Raw genomic sequence first — 14,111 nt, forward strand, 5'->3', positions numbered from 1 at the left:
CTAATCATTACCCAATTAAATTTCAGAAAACTAGAACTTGTTATTATTACCGGTATAAGGGATCATAAAAGAAACACGTCACTTGATTCGTCAACAAAAATCATCTGGGAGTTCTTCAATATGCTGCTGTATTTTTCGATTTTATTTCTTACCAATCTGCAAATGTATGATTGCCTGTAAGACCACACTGATTTAATTTGTTGCTTCTTGGATTTTTAAAGAAAAAAGTGGAGCGACAGGGAAAAAAAAAATAATGGGATGAAGACAGCGGGGCTGAAATAGCATGAAGAATAACCTGGATTGTTTTCAGCTTTTCATGGCACATTTTCTGCTATTCATCCATTCCTTTGATTTACTACCACAATTCCGAATGTTCCTATCACTCATGACTACACCAATAATTGTATTTGGGTGTGTTGCAGTTTTGCTGAAAATTGGACATTTTCACTGAACTTAAACTTCACTGTGGCAGCAAGTCATCTACAGAACAGATGTGTGAAGGAATCATAAATAACTTTTTTTTCACGGTGATGATAAGTTCAAGGTACAGAGGTGACCATGAAAACAGTGAACTTAAAGCTACAGTGCAAGAAACAAGAATTAAAGTATCCTAAATATAAGCTCAGAACAAATTTACCATAATATGTAAAAGAACGACCAATGTTAAGGTACGCCTAAACCCCGGCTGAGGAATTCAAAGGGTATATCAAACTATATGTTGCAGTTAACTATGGACTTTGAGCTTTTGTTATATATTACCTTGTTGCAAGACGGTAATTTATGCAAATTTTTATGACTTCACGATGATGTCATCAATAGTTATTGGGCCACGCCCATTTTTAGAAAAATCGAATTTCCAGGCTAGAGCTTGGGTAAAAATCAATGGTATTTCTCAGAAATGTACATAATGGTGATAGTAAAGATATCATGTTTTTTCTTTTTCATATTTTCAAATGTTGATTTTTTAGGAATTTTTTTCGTTTTTTTTTATTGCCCCCATTGCAGCCAGCCTTCACCAACTCAAATAGCACCGCATTGTTTCGGCGAAATTTGATGGTTTAGTTTAGAGGGTTATCTCCACAAAAATGACCTTTTCCCCCATATTCCATTAGTAGTTTTACCATGGATTCGTTTTGAAAATCATATATCTATTGTATATGTAACGTTTTTTCCCTTCAGGGGCCGTAAAAGTGTCGAAATCGCTGTTTTTTTTGCCGCATTCCACGGGCCCGATCACTTCCTGTTAAATGAGGGTCAGTGACCTTTCCAAAAGCGCTTCCTGGCGGATTTAGAAGGCAAAACATGGCATATCAGATTTCCGGAGGGAGTACGGAACAGCCAAAACACGCCAAAACAACAGAACATGACGTCATTTCCCCCCGGAGTCAAACAAAATGGCGGACCTCTCGAGCCCGGCAATCCGCGCCGTCCGCTTCGGGACGAGATTTAGCCCGAAAGACAGTCGTTTACCGGGCTCTATCCTACATAACTTCGTGGGAGAAGTCTTAACGATTATTCCAAGGCCTTCCTAGAGAAATCCTACCCGGGTTTTCTGGAGTTACGGTCTTGTTTCTGACACCGGACACGTCTCGACCCCATTGTTGTCCAAATGCCGTGCCGTGATGATCAAAGATGCACGCACATACGCGCGTTTTCTATCATTCTCGCGACGGAAACAGCTTTTACGCGGCTTGACGATCAACGATGTTGAACTGGTGGTCGGGATAGATAGCATGGCTGGACGTGGTATGGGATTTTTGGGCTAATTGCATGGGCAATAGGCCATCGAATTTTTGTTGAAATCGCTGTTGCTTTGTGCACTCAACACACACTGGGTACTCAGTATGCTGAATCAAATAATAAACACGCACTGGGTACTTGGTCCGCTGCGTCCTTCTTGTCAGAGGGAAAGTTCGCGCAAAGGCCGACGGGAGTAGAACAGGTTTCGCAGTTTGCGCGAACGCGTTCGCGAACCCGCTGTTCGAACCGACAAAACCACCAGGGCCCGGGGGCTAACACTTCACTAACTTCATAAAAATGACAGGTAGGAAAAGCTACCCGTGGACAGCGTTACCACTTGATGTGGACAGCACTTTTAGGTGACTTAGAACACAGTTCCACGGCGCTTTTTAGAATTTCTTTAAAAGTGGCTGATATCGACAAGATGCTTAACAAGGATGTCTTACATAGCAGGTAGTTACGTTTCACCTATTACTGAAACATATAGATAGACCGAATTTTCATTTCAAAAAGGTCCATCCTCACCAACTCCAGAGTGGGGGACAAATTGGATGCAGCAACATCACTACCGCTTTCATCGTGAGAGAAGTGACTAACCACTACATGGAAAGAGGGAGCCTAGTATACGGTTGCTTCCTTGATACGAAGAAAGCTTAAGACACAGTCTGGCTGGAGGGAATGTTGTTTAAAATGTACAAGAAAGGAGTAAATGGCAGACTATGGAGACTCCTCAAGCTCATGTACACAGGTTGTACATATTCTGTCCTGCTGAATGGAGGTGTTTCCAGAGAATTCAGCACTTCAAGAGGTGTGAATCAAGGAGGTGTATTGTCCCTTACCTGCTATCTAATGTAAGGATACATTGGGTCTGAAGTTTTTGTTGGGAGTCCTTACAGAATCGTGGTTCCATGTTCGAACGGTGGCGGGAAATCTGTATCGGTACTGCTGGTAACGCTGTCCCCCGGAAATCGGACTTTATGAAATGCCGCATATCTCCTTTAGAATTAGGTATTGTATCCTAAGGAATTCTACATGGCTAGTAAGTAACCCCGAGATCATAAGTAGTATCAACGTGTTTAATTTCATGGCGTTTTTTCGCCGAAAATATGGGCTTTTGAAACTGCATTTCCTACCTATCTATTCTTGTCCTTAACACTACCTAAAGCGTTTGGAAATCACTGTTCGGCTCTTGGCAATCTTCGGTAGACTTCGGCATCCGTTCGTGTGATTCTTTCGAATAGACGGCGGATCGGGCGTTGTGGTTGTTACAGTTAGTGTACGGTTCTCGGGAATCATATTCAGTGGATTAAGTACACAGGAAGTGCGGATCGGGCGGTGTGGTTGTTACAGTTAGTGTAGGATTGTCGGGAATCTTTCAGTGGATCGATTACACAGTGCGTGTTAAAGTAAGTTCTCGGGAATCTTTCAGTAGGCCGAGTACACAGTCACTTAGTCTACGATTCACCGAAACCTTTCCGTTTGTTTGTTTCTTAGCGGATCATCGGAGTTTATATATATATATACGGCACAGTAATGCCAATTTCAACAAAAACTCGATGGCCTACCGCCTATGCTAATTGTTGAACATTCCTAAATATACTTGTCGGTAGTAAAGCTGGGTCTCAAAATTATGATGATTTTGTATTTTTGCCCAGACATCTGCTTATTTCACGTTCAATGTTATATCTACAAAATATTGACATGTATGTAACGTTTTTCGGAAATTATTGCTTAGTAAACTTTATTTGTTGATATGCTGTGAACTTGGCGATCGTGTAACTCTGGGATGGACAACCCAAGAAAGAAATTCAGTTGTTACAGTTAACGTTAGTTGGATCGCTGTTTGAAGGCATTTAAGTTTTTTCTAATAAAAATGAACTAGATTTACTGAAATTTAGTTCTTTTGTCATACTTACTTATATCGGTGCAGTCAAGCTTTTTGTTGAAAATTGTGCCGTGAAGTCGGCGATCCTAAAAATTATGTTACGTCGCTCTCTGATGTACATCCCTCGATCCAAGAAATACAGTCCTTACTGTAACTTTAGATCAGAGTTTGTAAGCAATAAATTTATGAAAAAGAAAAATGAACGTTACTGAATGGAACCTAGTTCTTTTGTGGTAGTTGTTTACATATCTTTGCAATTCAGACCAGCACAGTTTATTACAAATACTCAATCGGGAAATGCACGCTTGGCACAGTTTTGGGGATTCTCCATAGGTCGTGTCGTCATCCACTTAGCGCAGCCTGATTGGCGGCGCGGCCTCTTGTTTTCCCGCCACGGGACCAGCTGGGGCCATCTGGGCTCCCCAGGGGGGCGGAGTAGGCTGTTGTCCATAATCCCCCCTCCGTACTGAGGCATGAAAACTGCAACTTTACGCTTCAATTTAGGGGTTAAATTGTGACATTGAAGGGAAAAACATTAAAGATTATAAAAATAGGTCTTATAAAGCACCAGGTCTAATGGAAATAATCTATTATCAGCATATACCTCAGCCCGGGTTTAGGAGTACCTTAACTGGCGGGTAATCACTGTAAAATCGGCCTGTTTGGGTTGGGTTTTGACGTCCAAGAATATCAAGATGGCGCCGGCGAGGTCATACACATGTAGGAGTCATTGGGATACATGTAGTCTACTGGCAACATTGTAAATTTTGTAACACAGCCCTGCCACAATCCACAGAGGGAGAGAGAGGGAGAGAGATTGTTAATGTTATTCTAGGAAAAACTGAGCCATCTATCTCTAGATTTTACATTTTGATGTTACAATTGATCTTGACTTAACTTGACTTGATCTCAATTCACTCCAGTCTATAGACTCCACATGATAATTAACTCTGTTAGAATGCAATTTGTACAATAATAATCTTTTGACAATAATAATACTGAGTCTCCAAGTATAGGCAGCATAATCTTCAACATGTTGAAGGCGGCTGCCTTAACCGAAAGAAGAACTTTCTTTCCGCTTGCTCAACAGAATTTGATACATTCTATACACCTATAGATAAATTCAATTACATTCTAGAAGGAGATAACCTGTTCATGATCAAAAATCAAAACGGTTCCAAACGTTTCGGAGGGATGAATCAAATTATTTTTTTAACTCGAACAGTCCGTTTCGGGTTTCATTCTGTTTTATTCTGAACCACCTTCCGAGGTGGTCTGGAATGGTTCAGAATAAAATGGTTCCGGAGAATTGTCATCATGAACGCAAAAGCGGTGTGAATCCGGTTTACCTCGTGTTTATGGCATCGTACACCGGGTACATGGGCTCATAGTTTGCGGTGTCACTCCTAGCTGTCAATCGGAAATTTTGGTTGCATTTTTGAATCGTAAAATTTCGTTATGGTCGCCAAGTCAAGTTCTAAGTGGTCGGCTGAGGAAAGGGCAGTCCTGATATCTTTCTGGGTAACTTGATGACATATATCGGAACCAGGATGTGTTTGAAGAAATTTCCAAACTGCCAAAAGAACTCGCAGTTCAGTGCCGATCGCTCCATATCTATTTTGAAAAAATCTGAGAACCAACAAATCAATTGGTATGGCCTTCTGGCACAGGTTCACAATTACAGTACCCCTGGTAAGTTCCATGTTTAACCACCCAGCATGGCAGACAATACTATCATCACAGTCACATGAAGCCCAACACATGTTCCCCAAAACGCAGCTTACCGGATGTGATGCCTGTTGTTTAAAGTTGGACAAGTTTTCTGCTGGCATCAATTCTTCTGGTACCTTCTTACCACGCTTCTTCCGCTCAGCAGTCAGCACTGCTGCCTTGTCTTGGAGCTATGGAGAAAAAGAATCATTGATACTAATAGGGCTGTATTTTTATTTTATTCATTTATTAATTGGTTCAGTATGTAGATGCCAGGGTTGCCCATCTAGCCGGAGGCTATTACTAAGAGCAAACCCATGTGCGGTCATAGGACTGTAGGTTTTGAACCACTCACACCGGGAAGGACCCCTACTCTTTTCAATAAATGCGGTGGGTTCTTTAATGTCCTTGAGGTGTGGCTCTCCTAAAAACACGCAGAGGAACCATCGTGGCCCCCCTCTGAAGCGGCGCAGGCCCCGGTTGGAAGGTGGCACACGCCGGTTGGTTGAAAAACCGACAAATGACGCTTATTTCCTCTTTAGACCGGCAACGATTAACTGACACACGCTTGTTAACTGACTCGGGTCGGTTTAAACGACACAAGTGTTAAGTGTTTGCCTTCCATTCAGAAAGTCGGGGTTCATACCCCAGCTGGGTCATAGAAAACACTTGAAAATGGTACATAGTGCTTTCTCTGCTTAGTACTCAGCATTATGAGTAAGAGTACACACTTATTGTATTGGCAACTTGACATTGAACTTGGACTAGGCAGTAGTTGCATTATACAGCATCCATACGAATCAAGCAACAACTTTTATGTTTAAACTTAAATATAGGTATTGGTAAAAAAACCTTTCTTTTCGTCAGCTTTTAATATGGGGGGAGTTCGATTTCTTAATGATATTTTGGATCAGAAAACAGACTTCTTTCCTATGCGAACTTCACCTTAAAATTTGGAGGACCTTTTGAACACTACATTACATATTGTCTTTACAATTTCAGGCAGAAATTAACGTCATATCGGATCTCCTTCATGTAGCTCACATATTTCAATTTAATGACTTATGGAATAGCATGTGCGCTGTGAAAAGTGAAAGTTTGTACAATTTGAAATAATGTAACAGAAACTTTCTAAAAAAACCACGATCTTCACGCGGTGGGGAATGCGACAATTGAGAAGCAGCTCAAGTCAGACAACATGTTAAGAAACGTAAAGAAGCCGGGGATGGCAGCATGTGCGTTTTGAACATTGGAAAAGCAGGCCGTTATTTCTCCGCCCACCGTGCGGACGGAAGATTGCTGAACGTCTCACGAAATTTGATGCGTATCTCATGGCCTGTGAACTGTGATAAACGACTTAAATGTATTTCAAAACAATAATTGTATTTCAATACAATAACAACAAAAATCACACACATAAACATGCTTGAGCATAACCTTCTTGGTGAAGGTAATTATTGTACATTGGTTCTAATTCTGTGGCAACACTGCGATTTCCAATAAAGTTATCTTGTATCTTGTGAAGCCAAAACAATGTGACACTGCTATTGTTAAAAAGTTGAAATCCTATCATTCCTTCAAGTGCGCATTACTGACTTTCTTCTTCATCAACCCATGTTTATGATGTTTTGGCTGTAGAAACAACAATAATGGATGATCGGTCTAACCTTCTGTATAATCTCTTCTGTCATGCCCTCCTCGCCCGGCTCTGCAGCCATCTCCATGGGTTCTGCTGCAGCTGCAGGCTGGGCCACTGCAGGGACTGATGGGGCAGGGACTGCAATCCCAGCCTGGGGCTTCAGGGTTGCCAGGGCCTCACGTGCAGCGGTCACCTCCTTAGTCAGCCGTGCAATCACTCGACATGCTGCATCATGCTGGTACAGGGCGTGAGACAACTCTAAAAATAAGAAAAGTATATCTAAATTGCATCTGGTTACAATACTGTATTACACCTGGTTCTACACTTGATACAACAAAACAAAGGGTGGTATGGTTTTTGATATTAAAAGAAATGTCAAAAGAGACGTCATGACGTTTACTACAACACCAGCGCGAAGTATGAATTATGTGAAGGTGTTCAAGGTGAAGGCACGGCTTCTACCTTGGCGAGTAGTCTGCAGCTGCTGCCTGAGTGTGAAACTGTGCAGCATACAGGCATCCCACTCATCCTGTAAGGCCTTCAGAATGGCTGGGATACTGGTGGCCGATGGTGGGCGCGGCTTCACTGTGGGTTGTACTGGAAATAAAGGCATATATTAACCTTAATTAATTGTTAACCAAGGCGATCTTCAACTAGAATACAGACAGGAATCCGGTTGTATCTAAATAGGAATTGCGGCATCAGTGGCTTTGTGGTTAGGGAGGGAGTATCTTGCTATCAAGCTTAACAAGAATTGTGGTTGGATGTTCCCAACACTGCACAAGTTTCCGCAGTAGAAGTGACATCTGTGTGTACCAGGTTCAGGATCTGATTCCCCCTTGTTGGATAGTTACAGTGTAGTTTTTCAAACAACTCATTTGCATGCTATGGAGCCTTGAAGTGTACCCCTAAGGTTCCGGGCCAGAGTTCGGAGCCGGGGGGAGGGGGGGGGGGGTAGAGGTGTGGTCATGACCCGGTAATCTGCCGGAAGTGCGTGGTCGTCATCCTGATTTGTGCCCAAGATTGCTTGGTGATGGTTTTAGCTGTGCATAAATATTTTGAATCTTCTGAAAAGCCTGTGAGTTGTAGTATTTTTGGGCGCAGTGCAGTTGGTTCGCTATCGAAGCCTTTTTTGTATTAGTCCGCGGCAACGGTGATGGGTTTTCTTGCCTGATGACCCAAATAGCATCGTTTTTAATGCATTTTCACCGAATTTGCGTCATCGGAGATTGCGAAAAAGTTAGCGCATGACTTTTTTATTTTTTTTTTTTTTTAGAGACACCATTTACCAAGCTTTCTCAGCATATATGCCGTGACTCCTGGAAAACTCGTTTTTTCCGAGCAGGTTCGATCAAAAAAGTGTAAAAAAATGCTAATTTTCGGGTGCAAAATTTACATTTTACTATGGTTTCTACCCAAAATAAAGGGACAACGGACAATACCGATGAATACATCGGAAAACAGCAGAAAACCGCTTTTCGACCATGTGATTACATTTTCCGTCCTACTTTTCTTGGCGGAATTATAGCCCGTCGACCTGAGGGTGTCGACCTACATACGAGACACCAATGGCAGTAACGGCTTCATTTACTTTGTCCCGAGCATGCAAATGAGCATGCTCATATACGACATGTGTGTGTGTGTGTGTATATACACACACATCATACTATACTATATATATTATATTATACTATACTATGTTATACTATACTATGCTATACTTTACTATACAATAATTTACTATACTGTACATACTGTACTATACATACTTTACTATACGATACTATACTATACGATACTATTCTACACTATACTATACATACTATCCTGTCCAGTCTGACTACCCTTGCACACCCTGTTCACTCTAACTATCCTTGTACACCCTGTCCACTCCAACCATCCTTGTACACCCTGTCCACTCTATCCACCCTTGTGCACCCTGTTCACTCTGACCATCCTTGTACACCCTGTCCAATCTGAACATCCTTGTACACCCTGTCCACTCTGACCATCCTTGTACACCCTGTCCACTCTGAACATCCTTGTACACCCTGTCCGCTCTGACCATCCTTGTACACCCTGTCCACTCTGACCATCCTTGTACACCCTGTCCAATCTGAACATCCTTGTACACCCTGGTCACTCTGACCATCCTTGTACACCCTGTTCACTCTGACCACCCTTGTACACCCTGTCCACTCTGACCATCCTTGTACATGTATACCCTGTCCACTCTGACCATCCTTGTACACCCTGTCCACTCTGACCATCCTTGTACATGTATACCCTGTCCACTCTGACCATCCTTGTACGCCCTGTCCACTCTGACCATCCTTGTACACCCTGTCCACTCTGATCATCCTTGTACACCCTGTCCACTCTGACCATCCTTGTACACCCTGTCCGCTCTGACCATCCTTGTACGCCCTGGTCACTCTGACCATCCTTGTACACCCTGTCCACTCTGATCATCCTTGTACACCCTGTTCACTCTGACCATCCTTGTACACCCTGTCCACTCTGACCATCCTTGTACACCCTGTCCGCTCTGACCATCCTTGTACACCCTGTCCACTCTGACCATCCTTGTACACCCTGTCCACTCTGATCATCCTTGTACACCCTGTCCACTCTGACCATCCTTGTACACCCTGTCCGCTCTGACCATCCTTGTACGCCCTGGTCACTCTGACCATCCTTGTACACCCTGTCCACTCTGATCATCCTTGTACACCCTGTTCACTCTGACCATCCTTGTACACCCTGTCCACTCTGACCATCCTTGTACACCCTGTCCGCTCTGACCATCCTTGTACACCCTGTCCACTCTGACCATCCTTGTACACCCTGTCCACTCTGACCATCCTTGTACATCCTGTCCACTCTGATCATCCTTGTACACCCTGTCCACTCTGACCATCCTTGTACACCCTGTCCGCTCTGACCATCCTTGTACGCCCTGGTCACTCTGACCATCCTTGTTCACCCTGTCCACTCTGACCATCCTTGTACACCCTGTCCACTCTGACCATCCTTGTACACCCTGTCCACTCTGACCATCCTTGTACACCCTGTCCACTCTGACCATCCTTGTACACCCTGTCCGCTCTGACCATCCTTGTACGCCCTGGTCACTCTGACCATCCTTGTACACCCTGTCCACTCTGACCATCCTTGTACACCCTGTCCACTCTGACCATCCTTGTACACCCTGTCCGCTCTGACCATCCTTGTACACCCTGTCCACTCTGACCATCCTTGTACACCCTGTCCACTCTGATCATCCTTGTACACCCTGTCCACTCTGACCATCCTTGTACACCCTGTCCGCTCTGACCATCCTTGTACGCCCTGGTCACTCTGACCATCCTTGTTCACCCTGTCCACTCTGATCATCCTTGTACACCCTGTCCGCTCTGACCATCCTTGTACGCCCTGGTCACTCTGACCATCCTTGTACACCCTGTCCACTCTGATCATCCTTGTACACCCTGTCCGCTCTGACCATCCTTGTACGCCCTGGTCACTCTGACCATCCTTGTACACCCTGTCCACTCTGACCATCCTTGTACACCCTGTCCACTCTGACCATCCTTGTACACCCTGTCCACTCTGACCATCCTTGTACACCCTGTCCACTCTGACCATCCCTGTACACCCTGGTCACTCTATGACAAGGGTGTCCGTCAGGGTTGCAACATGAGCCCCACCCTTTTTTAATTTATTTACTAATGATCTAGTTAAAGAGTTAGATAGCTTAGAGTGTATGCCACCAACTTAATATAATCTTTATGTTTCATGTTTATTGTATGCAGATGATGTTAAATTTTCAGAATCAGACAAAGGTCTGCAATCTGCAATTAATAGACTAAGTGCCTTTTGTAGCAAATGGAAGCTCCAAGTAAATATGAAGAAAACAAAAGTTATTATATTTAACAAGGCAGGTCGTTCTTTTCCAAAACAAAAGTTGTACTTTGAAAATAACACAATAGACAGTGTTCCCTCCTATTGCTATTTAGGCCTAACCCTCACATCATCAGGTTAAGCTTCACCCTAGCCAAAAAGCAGCTGTCACTTTTTATAGCTTTAAATCTATCATTTGTTCATCAGTCTTACCACACGGCCTCCTAAAGATATTTGATACATGTATAAAACCAATCCTTCTGTATGAATGCCAAATTTGGGGGACAGAGCAACTACATGATACGTCGCCTAGTGAAAACGTACACAACCAATTCTGCAAAAATGTTCTTGGTGTTTTTAGAAATAGTAGCAATGTGGCATGTAGAGCAGATTTAGGTAGATTCCTTTTAGATATAGATATATGTATATATATAGTTAAATTCTGGTTACGTCTGGTCCAAATTGATAGAACTACACACCCCCTCCAAGCGGACACACTCCATCTACAGCAAAGTCTTCTGACGAATACCCGTAGACAAACATTGTTACAACGTGTTAAAGATATATTAGATTACAATGGATATTCCTACTTGTGGCACTCCGGTAATACACATTGTAAACCTGAACATGTCGGAAAAGTGCTGAGAAGGAGACTAACAGATATATATAACAATCATTTTTTCATACCTTGGTAAACGACAGCGGTAAGTTAAGATTCTGTGCAAAAAGTAAAACCATGTACAATATAGAGAGTTATTTTGATCTGCGCTCAGCCATTAGCAAAATTAGAGTTAGAGCTCATCCTCTTAAAATAGAGAGAGGCCGGTGTAGAAAATTACCTATGTACGAAAGACTTTCAAATTGTTAGTACTGCAATACAAATGCCATGGAAGACGAAATACACTTTATTTCAAACTGTTCATTTCATGATAATGCACGAAATAAGTTGTCTATTCAGACCACTAAAATCTATCCGAATTCATTCTAAGCTTACAGACAAAGAAAATTCTATTCTTCTTCTAACTTACCATCAAATTATAGAAAAGGTGGGACATTACGTCTTCCATTGCTTACAAAAGAGAAGTCAAACCCTTCACTAGTTATAGACAATTACGTTTGTATATTTAGATAAGCAGCTTTTATACCTATTTTGTACCCTGTTCTTTTATGTATGTTATTTGCATTTAGCCTTCGGGCATGAATTTGCAATATGATTATTATGTAGAGTCACCAGGGTGCACAAGGATGGTCAAAGTGACCAGGGTGTACAAGGATGGTCAGAGTATACAAGGATGGTCAGAGTGGAGTACAGGGAGTACAGGGTATGCAAGGATGGTCAGAGTGGACAGGGTGTACAAGGATGGCCAGAGTGACCAGGGTGTACAAGGATGGTCAGAGTGACCAGGGCGTACAAGGATGGTCAGAGCGGACAGGGTGTACAAGGATGTTCAGAGTGGACAGGGTGTACAAGGATGGTCAGAGTGGACAGGGTGTACAAGAATGTTCAGATTGGACAGGGTGTACAAGGATGGTCAGAGTGGACAGGGTGCACAAGGGTGGATAGAGTGAACAGGATGTGCAAGGATGGTCAGAGTGGACAGGGTGTACAAGGGTAGTTAGAGTGAACAGGGTGTGCAAGGGTAGTCAGACTGGACAGGATAGTATGTATAGTATAGTGTAGAATAGTATAGTATGATATAAAATGCAGAAACTTGGACGCTTACCTGTCAGCTCCAAAACAGACTGGATGGGACCTATACAAAGCTACTACGCAGGGCACAGAACGTTTCTTGGACACAACACGCTTCTCTCAAAACAATTTATGGAAGTCTTCCGCGGTTGTCTCAAAAGCTCACCCACCGTCGTGTAACATTTGCTGGACACTGCTTTCGAGCCAAACAGCAAATAGTTTCGGACATCCTTCTATGGAAACCAAGAGGCCAAGTGCACTGCAGAAGTTTGACTTTTACAGATAGTTTAGTCAGAGACACTGAGATTGCATACTCAGATGAACACTTAGGACAAATGATGTTGGACAAGGCGATTTGGAGTGATGTATGTACTTATTTAGTCCCGGCCGATGGCCGATAGATGATGATGAGTATGATATATGAATAGTATAGTATCGTATAGTACAGTACAATGTATGTATAGTACAGCATGTATAGTATAGTAAACTATTGTATAGTTAAGTATAGCATAGTATAGTATAACATAGTATAGTATTATATATATATATATATATATATATATATATATATATATATATATATATATATATATATATATATATACACACACACACACACACACACACACACACACACACACACACTCGTCGTATATTAGCATGCTCGTTTGCATACTCAGGACAAAGTAAATGAAGCCGTTACCCTAATGGGAGTCATGTTGATGTACCGACACTGCCACTGCAGTTTAAATTCGTCTTTTTCCAGCGCAAATTCCACTATCTATGAAGGGTTTTTGATGGTTTGGAACCAATAGGTGTTGATTTCTGTGTTTCAATTGAAAATTTGCTGAATTTTATGAGAGTAACACTATTTTGGTTAGATTCAAAATCTCAAAATCTATGGTTGTGCACAGCGCTACCTGGATTCAGAATTTAGTTGCGTCAAGCAAAATATGCTTGAGCCGCGCAAGTGCGCAACCGGGTATTTTGCACCCTGCATGTGTACTGTACAGTAAAGAAATGTATCTCAGTGGGTAATGAAAACATGTGTCACTCGTGGTCAATTAATCAACTTTTTCTCCATAGTGGCCACCTGTCCTTAGCGGCCAGTTTTGGCCAGTCCCTTGAGTGGCCGCTATAGACAGGTTTGACTGTACAAGAATGTATAGTATGGGTTTAGTTTAATATGTAGGTTCTTACAATCATTGCAGGACTTTCAATCGTCTAGACAATCTTTAATATATTTTCCTATGCATACCATGCAGGGGTTGCCATATTGCTATTTAAGTCCATTGAAATAAATCCTTGTATGTAAGAAGACAGCCTGTGTACAGTGAATTACGCATATTAAGATATTTTGGACATACCATCAAAAAAAGATATTCGTCTCCAATTAGCTCTGGACAAAATGGACAAACCTTCTGGTCGATGGGAATTTATTAATACATGTATATGGTAGCTAACAAGGCAGGCTTCATCCTCTTAACCATAATGCTTTATAGCAGCACTGAGGATGTACATGTATGGCAACGCTGCATTGCGTA

The 14,111-nt window shown here is 42.4% G+C and overlaps 1 protein-coding gene across 1 annotated transcript in view; it reads right to left on the reverse strand.

The window, feature by feature from the left end:
• Window positions 1-14,111, reverse strand: part of LOC136427513 (pre-mRNA-processing factor 19-like) — a 41,409-nt gene that overhangs the window by 19,971 nt on the left and 7,327 nt on the right. The window contains exons 3-5 of the mRNA XM_066416471.1: window positions 7,437-7,571; window positions 7,003-7,232; window positions 5,410-5,526 (exon numbers count right to left, since the gene is read on the reverse strand). Coding sequence (XP_066272568.1) covers window positions 5,410-5,526; window positions 7,003-7,232; window positions 7,437-7,571 — 482 coding nt within the window. The remainder of the gene's footprint in view (window positions 1-5,409; window positions 5,527-7,002; window positions 7,233-7,436; window positions 7,572-14,111) is intronic.

The sequence above is a fragment of the Branchiostoma lanceolatum genome, chromosome 1, assembly GCF_035083965.1.
Source record: "Branchiostoma lanceolatum isolate klBraLanc5 chromosome 1, klBraLanc5.hap2, whole genome shotgun sequence".
Classification (NCBI taxonomy): Eukaryota; Metazoa; Chordata; class Leptocardii; order Amphioxiformes; family Branchiostomatidae; genus Branchiostoma; species Branchiostoma lanceolatum.